Source organism: Podarcis tiliguerta, assembly GCF_965153285.1.
Source record: "Podarcis tiliguerta genome assembly, chromosome: 8".
In the NCBI taxonomy this organism is placed as follows: domain Eukaryota; kingdom Metazoa; phylum Chordata; class Lepidosauria; order Squamata; family Lacertidae; genus Podarcis; species Podarcis tiliguerta.
This window is the reverse complement of record NC_139541.1, coordinates 70220424-70245641: the sequence shown is the minus strand read 5'-3', so window position 1 is coordinate 70245641 and position 25218 is coordinate 70220424. Positions and strand designations below refer to the sequence as shown.

At 47.8% G+C, this 25218-nt stretch overlaps 1 protein-coding gene across 10 annotated transcripts in view; it reads left to right on the top strand.

Moving 5' to 3' along the window:
- The window catches only part of MAG (myelin associated glycoprotein), a 76318-nt gene extending 51100 nt beyond the window's left edge, over positions 1-25218 (top strand). For 8 of the 10 annotated variants that reach the window (XM_083455207.1, XM_083455213.1, XM_083455211.1 and 5 more), the window contains 8 exons: positions 5615-5983; positions 7899-8195; positions 9201-9458; positions 10119-10379; positions 11820-12107; positions 13100-13196; positions 16565-16664; positions 21120-25218. In XM_083455207.1, coding sequence (XP_083311333.1) covers positions 5615-5983; positions 7899-8195; positions 9201-9458; positions 10119-10379; positions 11820-12107; positions 13100-13196; positions 16565-16664; positions 21120-21260 — 1811 coding nt within the window. In that variant the 3' untranslated portion in view covers positions 21261-25218. Of the gene's footprint in view, positions 1-5614; positions 5984-7898; positions 8196-9200; positions 9459-10118; positions 10380-11819; positions 12108-13099; positions 13197-16564; positions 16665-17832; positions 17869-21119 lie in introns of all 10 variants that reach the window. The other 2 variants (XM_083455208.1, XM_083455209.1) reach the window with 2 other exon arrangements.

Genomic DNA, 25218 nt, shown 5'->3' with positions numbered 1-25218 from the left:
CCGCTGTGGGAACAGGATGCTGGACTAGATTGGCCATTGACCTGACCCAGTACTTATGTTCTTCCTAGGGGCTGCACCCTTGCCTGCTCGGCTTACAAAGCCCCATTCCTCTTCCCAGCAGATGCAGCCACCAAGCTTGCTTTTCACCTTCTTCTGTTCAGCAGCTCCATTTTGCACCCATGTTCACCTTCATCCCTGTGTCCATGCCTTCACCTGCTCTTTTTGTGGAACACCCACCTGCACACAAACCACATCCCTGGTAACATCCTTCATGTCCGTTCCCCACCCCCAATGAATTGCAACTACCAAGTGTCCTTTAGACCATCCTTTCTCAACTTGTGGGTCCCCAGATGTTGTTGAACTACAGCTCCCATCACCCCTAGCTAGCAAGGCCAGAGCTCAGGGATGATGGGAGTTGTAGTCCAACAACATCTGGGGACCCACAGGTTGAGAACCGCTGCTTTAGACCATGGGTAGGCAAACTAAGGCCCGGGGGCCAGATCTGGCCCAATCGCCTTCTCAATCCGGCCTGCAGACAGTCCGGGAATCAGTGTGTTTTTACATGAGTAGAATGTGTCCTTTTATTTAAAATGCATCTCTGGGTTATTTGTGGGGCATAAGAATTTGTTCATTCCCCCCCCCCAAAAAAATATAGTCTGGCCCCCCACAAGGTCTGAGGGACAGTGGACCGGCCCCCTGCAGAAAAAAGTTTGCTGACCCCTGCTTTAGACTTTCTGCCCAGTTATGAAGCTACCATCCCCTCTTCAGACCCTTTCACACCCCTGCTTTCATCTTCAATCCCGTTCCTACACCTCCTACTCCCAGACTTTCATCATCCCCTTTTGCACTCCTCATTTTCACTTCCATTCCCTGTTTACCTCCTCCTTACTTTTCTCAACTCTCCTTTGCACATAGATCACCCCTGGGCTCATGCTGCTCTTATCTATTCTGGAGCCGCCTCTGTGCACACACAACCCATTCTAATATATGTTGCTGTAACTGTAGCCTGCCGGTTAGTTTCTTCAGTTGGAGAAGGTTGAGTTCAGTTGATGGATGCTGTATGTGCATGTATGGGTGTTTGCTTGCTAATAAAACATTTCTTCTAAATTGCTACGTTGAATCTGGAACTTCATGTTGAAGACAACACATGGTACCCGGAGTGAAATACATTGTGTGAAGGTACTATGGAATATTTGAGGGCCCCACATCCTTTATTTCTCTGACATCAGACAATTGAGGAGAAGCTTGAAACAACCTATTTTTTCCCTTCCTTTTAGCGTCCCTTCCTTCTCACTGTACTCATACAACAGAAGAGGTTTGAGTAAAGCAGGGATGGCGAGACACAGGAGAGTTGTTTTCTTAAACAAAGAAAGGAAGAAACCAGTTTTAACAAGGATAAAACAGCAGAGATGGGTGGAACAGAGAGGCTAACGCAGAAAAAGCTAACACATAAAAGCGAACACATCAGAGACTTTCCTTTCTCACTTTACTCAAACCTTGTTTAAACCCAGGATTGTGATGTGGCACTGCAAATCCTCCATTGCAGGCTGCATGATAATAGCCTTACACACACACACACACACACACACACACACACACACAGGCAGATATTCTTCATGTGTCCTGGAACTGTGATATTGCCTCTTACTTGCCTAGACAGAGAGGTATGGATTTTGCAAGGCACATGGCTTGTATGCAGCCTACTGTATCACATCTATTGCTCTGCCCATTTTTTGGCCTCCTAATGCTGGCATATGGAATGTGGCTCCAGGACTGAAAAATATTCCCCCCTCCTGTGCTAAACCTTCTGTGTTTTGTTGCTCCATCATTGCATTGTACACAGCTGATGCACTCGTTTGGCAGAGACTCTCCTGTTGCAAGCAATGGCTTCAGCAGCACAGGGGATCTGACCCAAAGCAAAAGTCCAGATTCAGGCAGCCAGAGCAAGGCGAGGCAAAGCAGAGCAAAGTTTAGTTCATCCTTTTCAAACCTGGTGCCTTCCAGATCTTTTCAGCTACAGTTCCCATCAGTCGCAGTTAGAACGACCAGTGATCAGGGATGATGGGTGGTGCAGTCGTCCAACGCATTTGGAAGTTATCAACCTGGGGAAGGTCCTAGGGAGATGAGGCGAGTGCCAAGATTCCTAGGTACCTTGGAGAGCTCCATGCATGGCTCAAGCTGAAGAACCCAGCTCAAATGTTGTTTCAGCACCAGCCAACCTCAGACTGAGCCTTAAATGAAGAGGAGGAGGAAGATGATGATGATTATAATTTATTATTATTTATACCCCACCCATCTGGCTGGGTTTCCCCAGCCACTCTAGGCGGCTCCCAACAGAATATTAAAAACACAATAAAACATCAAACATTAAAAACTTCCCTAAACAGGGCTGCCTTCAGATGTCTTCTAAAAGTCAGATAGTAGTTTATTTCCTTAAAATCTGATGGGAGGGCATTCCACAAGGCAGGCACCACTACTGAGAAGGCCCTCTGCCTGGTTCCCTGTAACCTCACTTCTCGCAGTGAGGGAACTGCCAGAAGGCCCTTGGAGGTGGATGTCAGTGTCCTAAGTAGCTGCGTCTGCCTTCAGCCAGAGGAGCCGCCTCAGTTAAAAAATCCCCAGCCTGCTTTAACAGGCATTGGCTCTGATGAAGCAGGGGGATACTGTGGTTCCACTAGGGCTTCTGAGTGGAGGTCAGAGGTGGGGCAACACAATCTCCTTGGGCTGAATAGGTGCTCATATTATGAGCTCAAGTGCCCATGCTACTGAGTTAGTATGAGCATCCAGGGTTTGCTCAGAGGGCAGCTTCTTCTCTCTCTCTGAATCCCTGCCCTTATTCAACCCTGAGATCATAACAGAGACTGGATCATAGCAGTACATGCCTACTCCAGATTGTGTACAGCGATTGAAGGTCCTGGCTCACCTACCTTATGTGACAGCCCCCTCAGCTACCCTGTTTAGAAGTCTACTAAGGAGCGACTGCGTTATTTGACTAAGTTGGAAGAAAGCCAGCAGGGAGCTTGTTGTTTTCCTTATGGGCCCTTTCCTTTTCTCCCCCTCACTCCAACATTGTGTAGGTAGATCCAGACAGATCTCTGCCGAGTGATGGAATTAATTTTCACCTTTTTTTGTTCTTTTGGCCATTACCCATAGCCTCGTTTGCTATGAAAAGCAAAGGGAGCTGTGTTGATCCAGGAAAAGGGGAGGAGAGAAATCAAAATTCCCACCGTTGGACATTGAATGCCTTTATAGGACCAGCCAAAACATCACACAGTAACAAGCACAGGCTTTCAAGTTCTCCAAAACTCTTCACTGTGCTGGATGTTATATACAGCAGGAGGGAAGAGGGAGGGAATTAAAAAAAGATTTCCCCCCAGATAGCCTAGACACTGTAGGGTTGTCATATTTCAAAAAGTGAAAATCTGGACACAAAAGGTTTTGAGGTGTTGTTGTTTTTTTGCAAAGTCATTGGGCTTTTCCCAGTTTTGGCCAAAGTTCTTGAGCTATTTTTAAGGAAATTCACCAAAGTCTACATTTCCGACATGGGCTGCCATACGTCTGGATTTTCATGGACATTTTTAGCAATTTCCACCCGGACACTGTTTCTGATGGCCGAATCCTGGCTATGTCTGGGAAATTCCAGATGTATGGCAACCCTACAATAAGGTCTGTATCTACTACATCAGTCTCAAAATGAAGGCAGCTAGCTTGTTTGGATACAGTTCCTTCCAAGCAATCTGTCAGTAGCAGACGGTGTATTGGGCCGCTGGCGCTTACCTGACCTCCCAGCAACTGAGGTTTACTTGGAGAGAGAGGCGGGGAGGAAGTTAGTGCAGGTCACATGCACCAGTGGAGCCAATGCAGAACTCCTACCAGCATGTTTGCATCATGCTGATCTCCCCGCTGCCTCTCCCCTCTCTCTCCCTGAACAGAGACTCAGTTGTCAGGAGGTTAGGTGAGCAGTGCCACTGCACGCCACCAGCTGCCACTGCAATTTGTTTATTCACCCTGTGCATTTCTTTGCACAAAGTTTGTGGGGAGGGAATGCGATGTTGGCTTGCTTATTTGAGCATTCGTTTCGTTTGTGGGCAGGTTATAAGACGTCGTGTCAAGCGATTGCTTTCCCACACTTTCCAGTGCATTTCCCTGGCACTTTCCTTACCGCAAAAAGTTCGATTTTTTTTACAGAAGCGGATTTGTTGCGCAGGAGTGCCAAATCCACTTCCGTTGCGCAGCCTAACTTTGCCGGTATGCAACTGAATCCCACCTGCAAAATAGCCACAGTCTGGAGGTGCCCTTAGTCTTCCTTAGGTGCTGCTACAAATTGTAGGTTTTGCCTATAATTCTGGGACAAGGAAGCAATACCTGAACCCCCATTTTTGGAAATGGTTATCTAGACCTGTCTCCAGCCTTAAGCAAAACATGCTAGGCAGAGAGAGAGAGAGAGAGAGAGAGAGAGAGAGAGAGAGAGAGAGAGATAGCAATCTTTATTTGAGCAAAGATGGAGCTTAATTTTAGGTGGTGTTATAGTTAAAAGGAGAGAGAGAATCAGCTGAAGTGATTGAGCATTTGCCTCAAAAAGTAAAGCTCCTCTTCAGGTGATAGAAAATTGCCTTCCTTTACTTGTAGATTCTGCTTCCAAACAGAGAAATTTCTCTTCAAGGCACATAAAAATCAAAGGAAGCCTTTTTGGGCCCAGTAGGGGATATGATTTGCATGCACGTTCAATTCCCATCATCTCTGGATAGGGCTGGGGAAGGCTCTTCTCCAAAACCCTGGAGAGCCTCTGCCCATTCATATACACCAGACTTTCCCAACCTGCCACCTTCCAGGTGTTTTGGACTCTTATCAAGCCCAGCCATCACTGCCAACCATCGGAGATTATGGGAGCTGTTGTCCCAAACACCAGGTGGGCACCAGGTTGGGAGACGCTGGTGTAGACAGTCCGAAGCTAGACAGACCAGGGATGGGGAACCTGCAGCTTTCCAGTAGTTGCTGGACTCTGACTCCCATCATTCCCAGCCACGATGGCCAGTGATCCGGACGAATGGGATTTTTAGCCTTCTGGGCCACAACTTCCCCATCCCTGAGATAGGCCACGTTCACACCATATATTTAAAGCGTTATGCTACCACTTTAAACATGCATGGCTTCCCCCAAAGAATTCTGGGAGCTGCAATTTGTTATGGTTGCTGAGAGTTCTTAAGAGACTCCTATTACCCACCAAAAGCTGTCAATCCCTCTTCAAAGAAACTTGTCGCTCTGTGATGGGAACAGGAGACTCCCAACAACGCTCAGCACCTTTAACAAACTACAGCTCCCAGAATCCTTTGAGGGAAGCTGCAACTGTTCAGAGTGATATGGCACTGCTTTAAATGTATGGTGTGAATGTGGCCTTGGTCTAGAGAAGCTTCCTAAATGCTATGTATGTATATACAGTATAAGCAAGTGGAAACAAGGCTGCTATAGGTAGGAATAGAGCCTTACGGTGCTGCAGCAGCGGTTTAGCCTTGAAAGCAGGACACGCAGGGGAGCATGCCTGAAAGACATACAAAGCAGAGGAGGCGAGAGGTGGCCTTCTCTTCATAGATTCTTTTGCATCTCTCTCTCACAGGGGTCCTGGCTGGTCCATGGAGTGCCTGGATGCCCGAGCACATGTCCGCCTTTGAGGGCACCTGCGTCGTCATCCCTTGCCGCTTCAGCTACCCCGACGAGCTGCGCCCGTCGGCCGTGCACGGCATCTGGTACTTCAACAGCCCTTACCCCAAGAACTACCCGCCTGTGGTCTACAAATCCCGCACCAACATTGTCCACGAGAGCTACTTGGGGCGCACCCGCCTGCTGGGAGAGCTGAACTTCCGCAACTGCACGCTGCAAATCTCCCGCCTCAGCCCCGAGCTCACCGGCAAATACTACTTCCGCGGGGACTTGGGAGGATACAATCAGTACACGTACCCTGAGCACTGCAACCTGGAGATCATCAGTGAGTACCAAGCCAGGCCTGCTCTAATTCCCTTTTTCTGGGGGAGGGGGACTGTGCTTCTTGTGTGTGCTGACATGCCTCTGAACCAGCCCAGAGAGAGGCAAGTCATGCAAGTGAAGGGCCAGGTGCTTCCCCCTCCTCTCCTACACCACTGTCTCCCAGAACCAGGAGGAGAGTGAAATGGGAGGAGCAGGGGAGGTTGTCATGCAGGCATAGTCTCCGGCTGCATGCATACAGCCCATCAGGGGAAGGTACATAAACCAGTGGAGGAGGAGCTGTCCCTTGTAGCTGCAACTGCTCCATAGAGCGCAGGCCTGAAAATATCTGCCTAGACACTAGATTGGGGTGTGTCAGGATGCTGTCAGCAGCCCCCAGCTGGTTGCCCAGGAAAGTATAAAGACAAGGAAAAGTTTCTTACTGTCCTTTTTCATTTCAGTCTTTACAGAGAGAGGCTATAGAACCCAGCCTCTTGGATAATGGTGTTCTCCCAAGTGAATCTCCACCCTCTGCCTCTCCCATTTCCCATTTCTATGGGTGCTGCTACGTGCCCTCTGCCTTCAAGCTCTTTGCTCTCCTACTTTTAAGGCTCGTTGGATTCCGTGAGATGGAGGGTCTGGGATGCTTTCTAATGACGTGTCAGCTGGGTGTTGTTCCGGCTGTCCCGTGATTTCCCAACTTTTCTCCTCATCTGCCTCTGAGCTGCGACCTCCCTCAAACCCCTGTTGTCAATCTAGACTGTCTTCCTCCTCCCTGGAAGGGTCAGGAAGGGGAGGCGGTCTCCACCATTCCTCCTCTGCCCAGTCCCTGACAGTGTGCATCCCCCCTGAGTTCTTCAAGGGGAGCACTGAGATGCAGGAGGAGGAGCTTGTCTGGTTGTAAGCAGGTTGTAAGCAGGAAGGCTCAGAGGCAGCAAGGCTGAGGCTGGTGGGGCAGTGCCCCATTCGCCCCTGCAGACCAGCCTCCACTCTTGGTTTCCCTTTTCTTTTCTTTTTTTAAACTTCATTTATACTTTTCAGATATATACATTTCACTGATTTTACAATCATTTTGACATTTTAAAACTTGACTTCCTTCCCCCTCTTTCTGCGGTTCCTTAAATTTATTTTTAATATCTTCCACATATCCGTATGAACTTAACTTACTCATTTTTTTATCTTCTTTAAATATATACTCTTATATAGCTGCAGGTTGTAACAATAATCCTGCCAGTGTTTTTATCTGTTTACAATTTATCTGTAAATATTCAATAAACCATTTCCATTATTTTATAAAAAGTTTGTTATCTTGATTTTACTCTTCCGGTAAGTTTCGCCATTTCTGCATATTCCATAAGTTTTTGTATCCATTCTTCCTTTTCTGGGACTACTACTACTTCTTCTTCTTCTTCTTCCCATTTTTGGGCAAGTAACATTCTTGCCGCTGTAGTCACATACATAAATAAATTTCTATGCAATTTAGGTAGTTCTATCACAGAGCCTAGAACAGATCAGAAGGTCGGTGGTTTGAATCCCCACAACGGGGTGAGCTCCCGCTGCTCGATCCCTGCTCCTGCCAACCTAGCAGTTTGAAAGCACATCGAAGTGCAAGTAGATAAATAGGTACCGCTCCGGCAGGAAGGTAAACGGCATTTCCGTGCGCTGCTCTGGTTCACCAGAAGCGGCTTAGTCATGCTGGCCACATGACCCGGAAGCTGTAGGCCGGCTCCCTCGGCCAATAAAGCAAGATGAGCGCCGCAACCCCAGAGTCGGCCACGACTGGACCTAATGGTCCGGGGTCCCTTTACCTTTACCTATCACTATAGTTCCCAAGAGAAAAGCTTCTGGTTTTTGGTTTTTTTTACAAATGTTCTTTTAAACATCCTTTTCACTTCACTGTACATCATTTCCCATTGGTGTCTCTTTTCAACCCCCCACAGACAAACCCACCATTGTGAGCCCCCCAGAAGTGGTGGAAGGGACTGAAGTGGAGCTGCGCTGCGTGGTGCCGGATAACTGTCCCGACATGAAGCCCATCATCACGTGGATGAACCACGAGAACCTGGCCGAGCACTCAGTCTACGCGCAAGTAGAAGAGGAAGGCGGCACCTGGTCCCTCGTCTCCCTGCTCAAATTCATGCCGTCGCGCGAGAACCATGGGCACGAGCTGGGCTGCAAAGTCACCTACTCCAACACCACTTTTGAGTTTGATGGGTTTACTACCTTGGATGTCAAATGTGAGTCGGGGTTCCTAAGCGGCTGTCGCTTCGTGACTCGATACGTTCGTCTCCCTAGGTCTCAAGGTGGAGAACAGGCCTTGCCACCTCTTCTTTTTATCCTCACATCAACCAGGGCCGGCCCACCCATGAGGCAAGGGGAAACGACTGCCTCAGGTGGCAGCATCCACAGGGGCAGCAGATCCGGCCTTCGAGGAACGCATTGCCCGCTGTTGCTACCACTGCTGTGCTAAACAGTGGTCTCTTTTGTTGCACTCCTTGGAGGCCGGATCTGCTGCCATCTTGGCAGCTCCCTGCAATGACATCTCCGCAACTGCTTCTTGGCGAAGAGGAGGTGGTGGTGGTCTCCCGCCACCCTTGTTTCCAATGTAGATCTTCATTCCGCTTTTGTTCCTGATCTTCACTCACCCGTTCTTTCCTAGCCTGGGGACGGGGACACCATTTTGTGCTTTTCTTCAGGCACAAAAAAAGTTTTGGCTGGCCCTAACAATAGCCCTGTGAGGTAGGCTACGCTGTGAGATACTAGTTGGCCCAAGGTCACCCAGTGGGCTTTGGGGAGGCGGTATGGGTGGGTTGAACCCAGGTCTCCTAGGCCCTAGTCGGCACTATAACCGCTACAACACACAGGCTCTCACCACATTTTGCCGCTGGAGGACCTCTGGAACCAGGGATGTTTGCTCAATGAACATCAAGTCCCCATGTTCTGCAATGAGGGAGGGCCTGTTGGGTTGCTTCTACACTGGGAGTCTTTAATGTCTTTCGAAGCCCATAAACAAACCTTGGTAGACCCACACCGTAGGTTGAAAGCACATCCAATGCACATGACTTCCCCCAGATAATCCTGGGAACTGTAGTTCGCTCAGGAATTGCCATTCAGGGACCATTCCCATGAATCTTTGGGGGAAGTCGTGTGCTTTAAATGCATGGTGCAGATAACCCTGGTTACTGCAAAGAGAAAACAGAGCACCTCCCTGAGGCTAATCTCTTTTTGGCTTGTTTCCACAGACCCGCCCCGCATTCTGCAGGCAAACTCCTCCGTGGAGGTCATTCAGGGCTCGCAAGTGGTGCTGGTGTGCTCCGTGGACAGCAGCCCCATGGCCTTGATCTCGTGGCTCCGAGAAGACGAAATTCTGCACGAGGACATGGCGGGAAGCCTCACGCTCCATCTGGACAACATCACCCACCTGCAGGACGGCATCTATACTTGCGCGGCTGAGAACATTTATGGCAAGGACAACCATTCCCTGGCCTTGGCTGTGCTGTGTAAGTAGCCAGTCCTGAAGCCCTGAAGCCAATTCGGGGGCGGGAGGAGAAGCCTGCAGTGCAAACTTTGCAGCAGGAAATGAGATGCTCGCTTTCAGGCATCTGGACCTCAAGTCTTTTATTTATTCTGATTGTTTCTATACCACTTCTCCACAATGAAAAAAAAGCAGTTGATGTATTACAGTATTTTAATATTCTTTTGGAAACCGCCCAGAGTGGCTGGGGAAACCCAGCCAGATGGGCGGGGTATAAATAATAAATTATTATTATTATTATTATTATTATTATTATTATTATTATTATTATTATTGGTTTTCAGAACACATACACACCAAACTTAATTAACTGCCATATATATAGCTAAATATAATTATTTTATAAAATAGCAAAATACATATGATAAATACATCATAGTTATAATATACCATATTTTTCCGTCTATAAGACGCCCCCATGTATAAGACACCCCCTATTTTGGGGGACTCAGATTTAAGAAAATGGGGGGAGATGGCCCAGAGTGTAAGACACACCCTAATTTTTGACATTATTTTTTAGGGGGGGGGGGACCTAGTCTTATACACGGGAAAATACGGCACTTAATATTTTTCCTATGTGTTCCTTTGATGGAAAAGACGGCTTTTGGTTGTTTCCCCCGCCCAGATGCCCCTTGGAAGCCTGTGGTGAACGCCTCTGTGGTGGCCGTCGAGGGAGAGCCGGTCACCATCCTGTGCAGCTCGCAGAGCAACCCTGAGCCCATGATCACCATCTTCAAGGACAAGAAGCCCATGGCCATGGGCGTCTACCAGAACCAAGTGGCTCTGGAGTTTGAGTCTGTGACACACGAGGACGACGGCGAATACTGGTGCACGGCAGAGAACCAGTTTGGCCAGCGCAGCACTGCCTTCAACCTCACCGTTGAATGTGAGCACTCGCCTGGGGCCCCCAGAAACTCTTGTGGGACATAAATGTGTTTTGGGTGGTATCCAACTGGGGCACCTCATTTGCTCAGTGGACTTCTGCTCTTGCAAGCAGAATTATTCTTTCCACTCTCCTGCCCCGCCCCATATCAGCCCCCAAGCCTCAGCTGCCTCATTCTGCCTAGCTGTAGGGCCACCACCATATTCTGGTCTCATGTCAGCAGCTCTGACCAAGTTCTTCTGGGGGCTCACATCTGTCAACCTCTGGCTCGGAGGTCTCCCAGTCTCTAGTAGCAGCTTCAGAGCCTTGATGCTGGTCTAGTTCCCTGTCCGATGCCTTTGCTGGAGACTCTGCAGTCTCTGACTCCTGAGTCTTGACTGCAGGTGATCATTACAGCTGGCCTATTACCAAAGCATGTCTGTGCCACCACAGGACAGCCCCTGGTGTCCTGACACAGGCTTTTGCTTGTGGGGCCCACCCACCCACCCACCCACCCACCCAAAAGAGCATGTGCAGTCCAGCAAAACAACGGGACTAATCTGCTGTTGCACCTCCACCTCTTGTGGCCCAGTGCCTGCTGGGCCAAACCAGCGGCCCATCTAGTCCAGCGCCCTGTTCTCACAGTGGCCAAGCAGATTCCTATGGGAAGTCTGCAAGCAGGACTCCAGCACAAGAGCACTCCTCCCTCTTGCAGTTTCCAGTATTCAGAAGCAAGGCTGCCTCCAACACATAGCTGTCAACTTACAGATTTGAAAATAAGGGACTAGCAGCCTTGAAAATAAGGGATCAGCAGCCAAAATAAGGGGTTTTGCTATTGTAAAGAGTTACATACATTGGTAGGATTGACAGATGCTGTCAATCTGGCATGAGGCGGTTGCGGTGCCGCCGCGGCCGCTGAAGCGCCGCCCTTCTGCATCCCTCCCCATCCCCTCCTCTTCCTCCTCCCTCAGGCCGCCTCCTCAGCTGCCACCACCGCTGCTGCCTCTGGGCTCGCGGGCGGCGTGGGCCAGAGTCTCTCTCCCTCCCTCCCCCTCTCGGGCAGGGAAGGGCCGATGGAACTCCTCACGCCAGGGCGACGGCACCAGCGCGCTCTCTCGCGGCGGAGGACCAAGAGCCGCTGCTTCCCTCCCGAGCCGGGCAAGCATGAAACCCGGGAAATTTAAGGGACATCATCAATAAGGGACAGCAGCAGGACACGGCGCTGGGATAAGGGAGTTTCCCGCCAAATAAGGGACGGTTGACAGTTATGCTCCAATAGTGAAGGCAGAGCTTAGCCATCATGATTAGTAGCTATTGATAGCCTTCTCTTCCAGTCCTCTTTTAAAGCCATCCAGCTGGGTGGCAATTGCTGTCTCCTGTGGGAGTAGGTTCCATAGATTAACAATGCACAGTGTGAAGAAGCATTCTCTTTCTCTCTCTCTCTCTCTCTCTCTTTCTCTGCAGTTGCTCCCCTTATCCTTTCGGACTCCAAGTGCACAGCCGCCCGGGACACTGTGAAGTGCATCTGTGCGGCCAAATCCAACCCAGAGGCTGTGATCACCTTTGAGCTCCCCACGCGCAACGTGACGGTGAACGAGACCGACCGGGAGTTTGTGTACTCGCAGAAGACTGGCTACATCGTCACCAGCATCCTGACCTTGCAGAGGGAGGTGGACTCCCAGCTTTACATCGTCTGCTCAGCCAGGAACTTCTACGGCACCAGGAACCAGCAGCTGCAGTTCCACCATTCCAGTGAGGGCCCTTCCAGGCAACTGCCCCGCCTTGGTCCCTGCAGCTCTCAAGAGGCTCATACCAGTCTTGTCCAGGGGTGGCGCTGTGGGGATGGATTTAGAAACCAGGAGGGGACCTTTTGTTTAGTTATTGTCCTTCCTTGCTCACGTGATTGAGATCAGCAGAATACCATCCTTTGCAGCTTAAACTTGGAAGCAAAGACAAGGTTGATTTTACCTTCTAGAAACAATAATCCAGGATGCTTTAAGGCAGACTTTAAGGATTTTCCCTCGTATTACCCCCTTTCAGCCACTTAAAAATAACCACCACACACTTCTAGCTGCTGGATGACTCAGCCAGTAGAGCATGAGACTCTTCATCTCATGGTTGTGGGTTCAAGCTACAGTTCTATGATTCCACACAGCTTTTGTGAAGAAGTAAAAGTAGTATTTACTTACATAATCTAGGTCTCGAAGCAGCAGTTGCAGTAGCAAAACAAAGGCAGGTTTATAACTAGTGTCTAAGTTACAAAAGTACAAAATGTTAGTTCAAAAATGGTGCCTGAGCTGCAGAGCTCAGATACGCACGTGTGGTCAGCTTGGAGGCATGCTGAAAGAAGAGAGATGCGCCCAGGCAGGAAGGAAGTATGTAGCGTTTCAGATTCCTGCCAAGGCAGACAAAGGAAGTGATCTCACAGAGTTCTGTAGCCAATTTTACAGGGAAAGTCTGTGAGCCTCAGCCCCTACAGCGAAACATGAATTGTTGGCTTGCGTGCAGTAATGTCCTGCAGGTTCTATACATTTCAGCCAAGCAGAAGGGGGCAAAGCAGGGCCTTGGGAGACAGGTGACGACAGAGGAAGAGGTATAGCCTGTGGCGGGGGGTGGGGAGTTAGCCCTAAGAACCAGCTAAAGAGGCCTGGAGGGCTGCATTTGCCCCTGCTCTGCTGAGACCAGAGCACTGGGACTATCTTGCCAATCCTGTGCATTTCCTTTCTCTTTTTTTAATTTTCCAGATAGTCTGATGTGGGCAAAAGTGGGGCCTGTTGGAGCGGTGGTAGCCTTTGCCATCCTCATAGCGGTCGTGTGTTATGTCAGCCAGACCAGGAAAAAGTAAGTTTTTTGTGGTGGGGGTGAACTCAAGCCCTCCCTCCTTCATATCGCCTCATTTTCTTCCTGTAAGAAATCCAGACCCAAATTCAAATCTGGGAAAACATCACCAGAACCAGGGCCTTGTTTCCCCTGTTTTGCACCAAACACAGAAAACACACTCCCTCCCTCCCTCCCTCCCTCACTGCAGCCGTGTTCCTGGAGCCAATGGCTGCAAAATCAGCCCATGACCGTTTGACCATAGGAACCTAGAAATCTGCTTTATATTGTGTCCATCTAGCTTAGTATTGTCTACTCTGACTGGCAGGGACTCTCTAGGGTTTCAGACAGGGAGCCTTCTCCCCTGTCCTGGGAGATGCTGTGGGACCTTCTAAATGCTCCACCACTGAGTGATGGCCCTTCCGTAAGCCTCTGAAGGCACCTGCATCCCACAGAGGCTGCAGCTCTCTTGCACAAGTGAGAATGCTCCAGCCAGCATCGGCTACAGAGCTAAATAATAATAATAATAATAATAATAATAATAATTTTTATTTATACCCCGCACTTCCCGGTTCAAAAACCGGGCTCAGGGCAGCTAACAACAAATTTAAAACACTTAATTATAAAAGCAGCATAAAATACAGTATAAAAACATGAATAACAATAACATTCAAAAATCGATTTAGGGGAAATAAGCATTAGATAATCCCCAGGGCTAGGTGGCTGAATTGGTCCTACTTGGGCCAGTGAGGAGGCCAGGGGAGAATTAGCTGTGGGGTCTCAGATTGGGTGATCGTCATAAAAGGGGAGGGGGAGGGAAGAGAAGCAAAATAAAAGATCAGGCTGAATTCAAATTAAAGGCCAGGTGGAATAGCTCTGTCTTACAGGCCCAACAGAAGGAGGTTAAATTCTGAAGGGTCCTAGTCTCATGGGACAGAGCGTTCCACCAGGTCGGAGCCATCACTGAAAAGGCCCTGGCCCTGGTGGAGGATAGTGTGACTATATCCAGGGTGCTGACAGGCCTGGCCCAGCCTGCTGTGAATCAGTAAGTTTTGCTGCTGCGGGCAGCTTCCGCTGAGCCTTCAGCTCTGACGAGACAGGGCAGATTCTCTCTATTCATGGTTTGTGCAAACAGTGGCTTTGCATGATCTCCGAGCCCACGACTAAAGTCTCTGCAGATGTCCTGGGATGTGTGAAACCGCCATCACATCTCAAACACCGCAGGCAGAGGTTTCGCATGCCTTGTGGTTTGCTCCTGCAAGACCGTCCACTGAATGAAGTTCATGTATTGAGCGGCACGTCACTGTTTCGCACATTCACCTCTGGAGAGTGGGGCGAGGGGCAATGTTTGCCACTCAACTTCCATTAAAACACATAAGGACGTAAGCACAGCCCTACTGGATCAGGCCAATGGCCCAGTCAGTCCAGAACCCTGTTCTCACAGAGGCCACCCCCATGGCTGTTGGAAGTTGAGGCGCAGCTCAGCTTGCTCAGAAGGGTCTGCCTGGGGTAAAGGCAGATAGAGTGTGAAACCTCCAGGTTCCTAAACTGTCTCCGTCTCTTTGATCTCTCTGCTACCTGCCCACTGAAGTCAAAGGGATGTGTGTTAAATTGCATCCTCTCAGGGTTCTGAGAGTTGTCAGGAGACCCTCTCATTGCCTCCTAGAACTACAGTTCCCAGAGTGGCCTAACAAGCACTCCCTCTTTCCAATTCTCTCACAATTTTTCTCTGGACCTTCCTTGGTCGAGGTCCCCTTGAATGCCTCTTCTGAGAACAAAGTGGCAAAAATAAATTCTTTGTTTCTCCACCTAGTTAGTTATCTAGGACTAGAGAACTCTTACCTACCAAATATGTACTTTCCTTAATAAAAAATGAACTTCCTTATGGTATACTAAGTCCCAGCCTTAACACCTTCCAATTCAAGTTGTGCTCCAAGCAAGGATTAATTTCATTAACGTCTGCTGTTGCGTGCAAACTCCGGTGTGCTAACACAACTAGGGCTTGCCAAGTCAGACATCATGCTAAACCATCATTAAGCTTCCTTAACCATAGCCTGGTGTGTTATCTGAACTGAGCCCCAAAGTGAGGGATATACCTATGTAAACTTTCCCTAAACCATGGCTTAGTGATAGAGCACATCCTTTGCATGCAGAAAGTCTCAGGTTCTACTCCCTGCAGGTAATAGGTAAAGGTAAAGGACCCCTGGACGGTTAAGTCCAATCAAAGGCATCTATGGGGTTGCGGCGCTCATCTTGCTTTCAGGCCAAGGGAGCTGGCGTTTGTCTGCAGACAGCTTTCCAGGTCATGTGGCCAGCATGACTAAACCACTTCGGGCGCAACAGAAAACCAGAGCGCACGGTTTCTGTGACAGAAACCAGAGCGCACGGAAATGCCGTTTACCTTCTTGCCACAGTGGTACCTATTTATCTACTTGCACTGGTGTGCTTTTGAACTGCTAGGTTGGCAGGAGCTGGGACAGAGCAATGGGAGCTCACTCCATCACGGGGATTGACCTTCCGATCGGCAAGCCCAAGAGGCTCAGTGGTTTAGACCACAGTGCCACCCGTATCCCTTCATCACCAACATGGGCTGGGAGAGACTCCAGACTCTGAAACCCTGGAAATCTGCTCCCAGTTGAGACAGCAGATTCTGGGCTAGATAAGCCAATGGTCTGAATCAGTACAGTATATGGGTGCTTCCTGTGTTCCTAAACTGGATGTTCCCAGTTTAATTTGCAGTGCAGCCAAGAAGATACTGCGAGTCTCTGTGGCTTCCCAACAAACAATATAATCTAAGAAACAAATTAGCACTCCTATTATACCCTTAGTGGAATTTTAGAACCCAGTCCACAATCCAATTAAATGCAAGTAATTGGATTCAAAATTATTTCAGTCCCACTGCAATCAGCGAATAATACAATTTTGAAAACAAAACAAAACCCAAAACTTGAATTTCCTGCCCATCACCCACTGAGGACAAGATTATTAAAGAAACAGAAGATAATTGAGGATTTGCAAATAGTAGAAAGATTGGATCGTTTATCCTGGCTGGAGATGATTGCCAAAATAGCTATCAGGCCTTGAATATGGAAGTGAACTTATCAAAGCTGTCAGATAATCCATTGGTTAATTAATGAATTGTTTACTAATCACTCATCAGCTGTGATTGCAAATCTGAAACTCATCATGCTAATGAAAGAAGCCGCTTGGGATTCTGACTGATTTACATTATATAGCCTGGTGCCAAAATAATAACAATAATAATAATAATTTATTTTTTATATGCTGCCCATCTGACTGAGTTGCCCCCAAATGGAGGTGTTGGTTGGAAACATGGACAGAGTTTAACGTTATAAGTCTTTGTCACTTCCTTATTTTATTATTATTCCCAGGAAAAGTATGAATGAAAGTTCGAGTTTCATGCAAACAGAAAACCCTCCTGTCGCCTACAGCGGAGACTACAGGACTCCTGGCCATCTGGAGAAATCAGAGGTACCGATAAGAGGGAGGGCGATGGGGGTGTCCCATGTCCCCTTTTGAAGCAGTATGCCTCTGCTGGGCATCTCAGGTGGGGAAAGTGCTGCTGTGATCTCGCCCGGCTTGTGGGCTTTCCTTTTTCGTAGAATTGTAGAGCTGGAAGGGACCACAAGGGTCATCTAGACCAACCCCCTGCAATGCAGGAATATTTTGCCCAAAGCGGGGCTCAAACCCACAACCCTGAGATTAAGAGCCCTGTGCTCTACTGACTGAGCCGTCCCTTCAGTCAATGAGACACCATCCCTTGAACATCTGGTTAGCCACTGCGAGAACCAACCATACAGAGAGACATTAAGCGAAGGAAGGAAAATGTGAATGTTTCTTTCTCTCTCCCTTGTGATCTGGCAATGGGTATTTGGAGGAGAGAGAGAGAAAGAATAGTTTAGGAAAGAGCCTCGTTCGGATTGCCAGAAAAGATTGGCGGTGGGGAACCATAGCTGCATGCAGAAGCAAAAACGAGCAAACATCCTCTTTTTCATTTGTAACACATTTTGAGTTGTTCATGTGAGAGCGGGTGCAGGTTATTTCCTACAGCGGAATCTTGCCATTTTTCAATAAAATGGGGGAACGGAGGAACCTGGGGAGGGACTGGGAGTCAACACGAAGCAACTCAGCTTGTAAAAATGGAGGCAATCAATTTTAAATCATAGCAGACAGGTGGGAGCCTGCCCAGACAGAGAATTGTAGGGTTGGAAGGGCCCACGAGGGTCATCCAGTCCAACCCCTTGCAATGCACAACTCTTTTCCCAGTGTGGCTCTAACATTTTGAACCTCGTGCTCCACTGACTATCCCTGGGAAGAAAGATTGCTTGTTAGGCCGCTCTGGGAGCTGTAGTTCTAGGAGGGGGAATAGAGGGTCTCCTGATTACTCTCAGCACCCTTAAAAAACTACAGCTCCCAGAATCCTTTGGGAGGGGGAAGCCATGGATGTTTAAGTTGGTATCACAGTGCTTCAAACGGAGGGTGTGAACGTCCCCAAACTGTGCCCCACGGCTCAAATCTGCCTGTCTCCCAAGATGGGGCCCCAAACCCAGCTATCTCACCTTGCCTCATGGCAGGGCTGATTCTAGGGTTAGCCTTCCTCAGTCAGGTCACTAGTGACTGCTGTTCCTTTTCTAATAAGGAGATCTGCTCCCTGGAGAGCCACTGACCTGGGCAGGTAAGTATGGACCTCTCCATCCATGTGCATAACACCGTCCTTTTTGTGTATATGGCATCTGGGCCTTAGAAAACAGAATTCTCCTGGTTTGGACTGAATGGGGGGTGGGGGTGGATGGTTCTGGTCAATGCTGCCGCCCCCAGGCAGCTGCAGTTTCTGATCAGATCAGACAAGGCAGGGTTGATGTCAGTCAGTTCTGGTGTCTGTTCTAACAGAGGGTGCTTTCAGGTGCATGACGCTTACATCGCTTTTATGTCTTGCATTTCCTATGTGCATCAATTGGCGTCAGTATCTACCGCTAGTATGTGACTGGTGCCTTGTGGTAGGAGGCAGGGAGGCCAACAGTAGGTGGCGCCAGAGAGGGCTGTCTGAAGGCAAGGCGAGGTTAATGGGGCAGTGCCCCCATTTACCCAATTGAACCAGCCTCCTAATATACCTCCATTGACTAAGGGGAAGGCCAATTTGTGTGGATGGCTTTTAAAAAGGAAACACAGACCCTCCAAACGTCCCTATTTTCCAGGGACAGTCCTGGATTTGCAGAAGCCATCTCGGTTTCTGATTGATCCTGGAATGTCCCGCTTTTCCTTACAAGGTCCCTATTTTCATTGGAGAAATGTTGGGGGGTGTGGAGTCATGTGACCCCGCCCTGAGCCAAGGAGATAAGTAACTATACAACCTTTAGAAGACATTTGAAGGCTGCCCTATATAGGGAAGGTTTTTTTAATGTTTAATGTTTTATTATGTTTTTATATATGTTGGAAGCTGCCCAGAGTAGCTGGGGCAACCCAGTCAGATGGGTGGAGAATTATTATTATTATTATTATTATTATTATTATTATTGAATAGGACATCCCTATTTTCATTGGAGAAATGTGGGAGGATATGTGCATGTTGTGGCTTAATCTAGGTCAGATCTTTGCTGGAAGGGGGTCTTTATGCCATTGAAATTCTACTCAGTATTGATCCAGAGCAGAATTCCAACGTATAGTTAGCAGAGTAAAACTTAAAACACGTTGCAGGATTCCCCAACAATAGACCAGAGGCTACTGTATTTCATCCAGCAGAGCTTTACTGCTGCTGAAGGCAAATGAGCATAATGGTCACAAATCCAAAACATTCAGGATTGGCACTGTCCATAAGAAATCCAGTTGCAGCAGACTTAACTTAAACTTACAATAACTTATAATAAGTCTACCTTAAAACTAAGCATACTATGTACAGAGCACCACACCAGAAGGAAAAGAGATAGAAAGTGAAAGTGAAACCCAAGCTCCCTCTGGCCTTACTTTTATAGTCAGCATGGCCTTGACAGAAACAGATAACAGAACCAGTTTAAGCCAGCTGCACTCAGCTTCTCTGAAGGAAAAACCCAAATACAGTGGTACCTCATGTTATGGACTTGATCCGTTCCGGAGGCCCGTCCGTATTGTAAAAAGCCCGCAACTCGAAGTGCTGCGTCTGCACATGTGCAAAGCGTGATTTCGTGTTTCTGCCCATGTGTGAGTGGTGAAACCCGGAAGTAACCCATTCCGGTACTTCTGGGTTGCCGTGGGATGCAAGACGAAAGCACGCAACCTGAAGCGGACGTAACATGAGGTATGACTGTATCTTGAACCTTCTGCTTGCTTCTTTCACACAGAGAAGCTCCCAGAACCCTCTTGAATTAATTAGAATAGGAAAGATATCTACACATCAGATCAATACTTTCTGTACTAAGAAATGCAAACTGAGATTTAATCCTTGGCCCTGTTGCAGTCCTGATCTGGATTGGCACGTCCCATGCCTGCCTCTTTAAAAAGTCAGTGATTCCATGTCTCGTTTCGCTCAAAAAGTGTCTTTCTGATTTGAAAACGGCCCTCTGCCTTGGCCTGTCCTGCGCGAACAGCTTCCACGTGTGTGCATGCATCATGGGAAGTCCTTGAGCCGCTTTTAATGTCGCTTGTGGAAACGCACCGGATCGTTTGTGTCAAAGCTGTGTGTTTCCTTGAGTGTGCCTCTGCAATGGCTTCCCCCAGGTTCTGTGTGTCTGTCCCTCCCAGGCGCTGTTAGGCCTTTCCCTGCCCTTGCTTGCTTCTGTGACATGTAAACTTGTGGTGAAGACAATATGGGATATCTGTTTTCAACGGAAGGGCCCGATCCTGAAACATAAGAAGTTCATAAGAAACAGGAACAAAGTACCTCTGAACAGGTGCAGAGTGCATTTGGGCACCACCGAGTAACTGCAGTGCTTTGGTTTCCACGTCACATGATAGGGATTCTAGATAGGCTTGATCTGCAGCACGTCCGTCGACCCTTGTAGCTTAAAATACTGCTTGGGTAAATGGGTTGGTTAAAACCAAAAACATACTGAACCAAGCCATTGGTCTATTTACTTGGGGGACCAGTGGGCCCTCAGGATATTGCTGCATTACACCTCCCATCATCTCCTGACCATTGGTTCCCACTGCCTGGGTATTATGGGAGTCAGAGTCCAGCAATATCTGGAGAGCCACAGTGTTATGTACTGAGTTGAATAGGATCCAAACTGCAGCAGTCTGATTGGTCCTAGAACAATAGGATTCAGAATGCAGCAGTCTGATTGGTCCTAGAACAATGCAGCAGTATGATTGGTTGGCAGGAACCACCCAATCATGCTCCAGATAGAGGTGAATCCACAACCTGATTGGCTTACAGTAGAATTCCGGAATTAGCCAATCATGTGCAGCCCATTGTGTAAATAATGTATATAAGCAGATACTTTGAGGGGACTTTCATTCATTCATCCTCACCACTAGGAGCTGAATAAAGAGCATGAAATCACTTTGCGACTCTGAGTATATTTCACACAGGCAGGGGTCAGCAAACTTTTTCAAGCAGGGGGCCGGTCCACTGTCCCTCGGAACTTGTGGGGGGCCGGACTATATATATATTTTAAAAAATATGCCCCACAAATAACCCAGAGATGCATTTTAAATAAAAGCACACATTCTACGCATGTAAAACACCAGGCAGCCCCCCACAAATAACCCAGAGATGCATTTCAAATAAAAGGACACATTGGGCGATTGGGCCGGATCCGGCCCCCGGGCCTTAGTTTGCATACCCCTGGCCACAGGTCTCCCCATCCTTGCCGTAAGAGAACGAATGTGTTTGTGTTGTCTTCCAAATAGCGAGTCTTCAGGATTTAAGCCCCCGCAGCAGTGAGTTCCGCAAACCCGAGGTGTGATCTGGGGGGAGCCTTCATCCTGGTCTTCTCTCTCCCGCTCCTGCAGTATGGGCGCTGCGACAAACGGCACTTGAACAAGGACCTGGGCATTGACTACGCCAACATAGACTTCACCAAACTATCCACGAAGGACAGCTACACCCTGACGGAGGAGCTGGCTGAGTACGCCGAGATCCGAGTCAAGTGAGCCCTTTCCCCAGCCACCGCGGCAGGCAGCTCCCATGGACCTCCACCCATTGGAACTATTGTAGTCTAATGAAACGCCTGGCCACGCCTCTCGGCTTTGGCTTCCTGTCTTGAGAAGACCCTACCAATTGGTTTTGATGTCTTGATGCTCGCTCTTTAAATGCTCATCTGTATCTCCCTGGGCCCCCTTCCTTCCCCTCTCCAGAGTGCATACTGAAGATCAATCTAATGCAGATTAGTCTGTCCACTAGTTTGTTTGTTTTTAATTCTTTCTTCTTTTTTTGCCACCCAATCAGGGTGGTTACGAAATTGTGGGGTGCGGGGATGACTTTGTTCCACTTTTGCATGGATGGTTTGCGGCGGGCTGGTGGTTCTAATCCAGAACTGGGAAATAATTCTGGGTCAGTTCTGAGATTAACAAATCTGAAATAGCCGAGCGATCTTATGTATGCACAGATCCAAGAACGGGGGGGTCACCTTTCTGTATCCACAGCAAGTGGACCAGATCCCCTCCAGGGGAGCACTTGGGTCTTGCTCTGGCACAACCAGTGCTGATGAACACCCGCTGTGGGTCTGACTCATAGCTCCAAAATGTCCATTTCACATTCCAGATCCCACTTTTAGAAAGCACTGAGCTCTTAGTTAAAAGAACACAGAAGTGCTTAGAGGCTGCGTCTCACTTAGGACCCCTCCTGACTGATGTTTTCCCTTGGGTTTTTTTGTTTGTTTTTTGTGGGTGTGATTCTGCAACATATCCTTGATGCAATAATAGTGCATTAGTGGCCGTCCACACGCCATTCCGCTTTATTGTTCTGCGATGTTTCCCACATTCCACCGCGTTACTGACGCCTGGAGCAGGACACTCTTGCACTACAGCCCAACAAAAGCAGAACGACGTCATGAACAAAGCTCAGGACGGTTGCGGTATAAAAAGTTGCAGCATTTCAACTGGAAGTTACAGGGCATGCACCACTTGGAAACATAGCAGTGTGTGTCTGCCCCCAAACTTTCGCAGGTGGAAACAGCATTGAAAGCAAGGTTGTGTGTACCATCCTGAGCACAAATCCTCATGAGTACAGAACCAAAATGACTTATGGAGGGGCCCTTATTTAAACACGTGCTGGTCAGCGGTTCTTTCCCACCCTTGCAGCCTTGGTTTTTAAAATCCAGGATCAGAAAGAGAGGCGGGGGATGTTTGTGTGACTGCCATTGACATACTTGGCTAATGCACATGCAAAGTGTTTTCCCCAGTGATGCTTAACATCCTTTTCGCATATCTCTCACCTGTAAAGCAGAAGGTCAATTGACGAGAATGTCAGTTCTGCTTTTCTGTGCTGCACTAAGGTGCATTCCAAGCATAAGTATGCATGGCTGAATACAGTGCAACAACATCTGCCCAGTTCTGCTGCCATTTGTCTTTGTGGCACTGAAGCTCAGTCTCTGAATTGCAGCCTGCTCAGAAGGCAGATGTACTGGGCAAAAACTCTTCTCTCTACAAAACGGTGTCCCGACCTTGAGCATGTTAGCACCAACAACAAGCTGCCTGCCTTTGATTGCACTGGAAGACATGAGAGAAGCATCTTGGACTTTTCAACCCAATCAACAACGCTAGCTGTATATCGCGACCTCCTGATGTTTATGTGACTTCATGTTGAAAACCCTGTTATTTAGCAAATTTTCTTTTGGTTAACAGGAGAAGCAGGCATTGTAGTTAGCTGTGTTAGTCAGTTAAAAGAAAGAAACCCCCCCCCCCAAAAAAAACCCAGTATGGTAATAATACTGTTATTAAGAATAACCAAAATGCTGCAGGCTCAACATGAGCAAGCTTTAGAGTTGTTCAGAGCTCTTCATCAGATTATGAAGAATTTGGGAGGCCTTGAAAGCTTGCTCATAAGTTTGTAATATTTTGGTTTGTCCTAATGAAACTGTTTCTCGAATGTGGCTTTGGGAGAAATAGAGCCTCTCATAAGCCAGAAGAGGAATAAAAAAACTTCAGCAAATATTATTTCTTTTTAAAATGCAACTCACAATTTGTGAGCTAGTTCTGTAATAGGTGAGGTGCTAATAAGTTATTTTTGAAGGCTTGGGTTTGGCAACTGGGGCCAAATCTGCTTCTGCAGCCCATATCCCTAGCAGAGTTAGGCATGTCTTAGCCCAGGGATGGGGAAGATGTGGCCCAGAGGAAATTTCCGAACTACAGATCCCATCATCCCTTACCCTTGGCCACGTTGGCTGTGGCTGATGGGAGCTGGAGTCTGCCAACATCTGGAGAGGAGAGACAGCTTCCACACCCTGTGTTAACCCATTGAAATCACCTGAAATAGTCGATTCCACTGAACCTGCTACCTTGATGAATGGCCTAACCTGAACCCTAAGTGTTGTCAAGAACCAAGGGCCTTGGTTTTGAATTGTCCGATAGCTAACCAGTTGCTAACATCACATGCATATCTGTAGCTGTATGAATGGGGACCTCTTCTTGTGCATACAGCAGCTACAGCAAGTAGGGTCGCCACGCTCTTCAGTGGCCCTGCTCCTGAAGTTTTTCAAGTGATTTCCATCTCCCGTATTCCAAGAAAAGATTCTGCTGCACCTCTTATCGCTCCAGGTCCCATCCTATGCAGAAATGTTTAGCTTTAAGATCAAGGCTCTGCCCCCAGTCTCCTCTTTCCAGCATGTTTGTACTGTACAAAAACGTATTGTATTTTGCTGATCAGATTACTATCAAATCACAAAAAAGCTGGGAATTCATGAAACACAGCTAAGGCGGACTCCCTCACCGCCTGTTCCAATGAAATGACTTTCCACCACAGGCAAATTAGTGGGGGGGGGGAAGCTGTGGTTCCTGATTTCTGGTATAATAAGCACCATCTGATACAGGTTGTTTATTAGTGATGGTATTTAAAGCAAAGTCGGTGTAAACCAGAGATACACTCAGATGAAAGAAACTTGTTTTCCTCCTAGCTTTGTAACCCAGCTAATGCTACCTACCACTTCCCAGTCCCCCTAACAGCATTAATCTCTAACCTTCCAGGAACGATTATGGTATGTTCTATTTATTGCAAAGATACTTTTGGGGGGGGGGGATACTTTTTATTAGGAAGGGGAGGGTGGGGAGGATATGAAACTGGAATTTAATAACATGTTCTAAAGATGAGCATATACACATTGTGTCGGAAGTAATTTCCGCTGGCCTAAACAGGAGTTACTCCCTTGTTACTAGGGTCTAGTAAGTCTGTTTGTAGGACTGCAGCCTACAACATGAAAATATTCCTTATACTGAGTGACACAGTGACCATGTGGCCCTCTAACAAAGCTGTCCAGGATTTCAAATGAGGGATATTCTGAGCCTTGCCTGGAGATGCCAGGATTTATTTGAACCTGGAACCTTCTGCTTGCGAAGCACGCCCTTATGTGATCATAAGCAGCAGGCAGGCACGCTTTGAGGGGAACGGGTGTGTGTGTGTGTCCCTTTGCTGAGGAACCAACTCTCATATATATATATATATATATATATATATATATATATATATTTCAAGTCACCCTTTAGTTATATACTAGTCCACTTTGTCAGTTTCCCATCCGAGCAATTTTAGCGTGGTTGTAAATAGGGGTTAGATAGTTAGGTTTAATTTTAAAGGCCACTGTTTGCTCTCTAACTTCATTAAGTACATTCCTCCATATGTGTGTGTGTGTGTGCATGTGAGACTGAGTGAGAAGTACTCTTGTGTTTCGAATGAGTGTCGGGCAGATGTAAATCTCTATCACGATCTCTACGGGCAGTCCAGCCAAGCAAACGAGGAAAGGTCAACCCCACCTATCAGGTTGGCAATATTAATCTTAAGAAAAAAAATGCTGGGCTTTTGTACAACTTTGGTCCCACAATACAGCAAGTGTTTAATGACTTTTAACCCATCTGACTTTGTACCCTGAAAGAAATAAAACAGTATTTTACAAAGCCA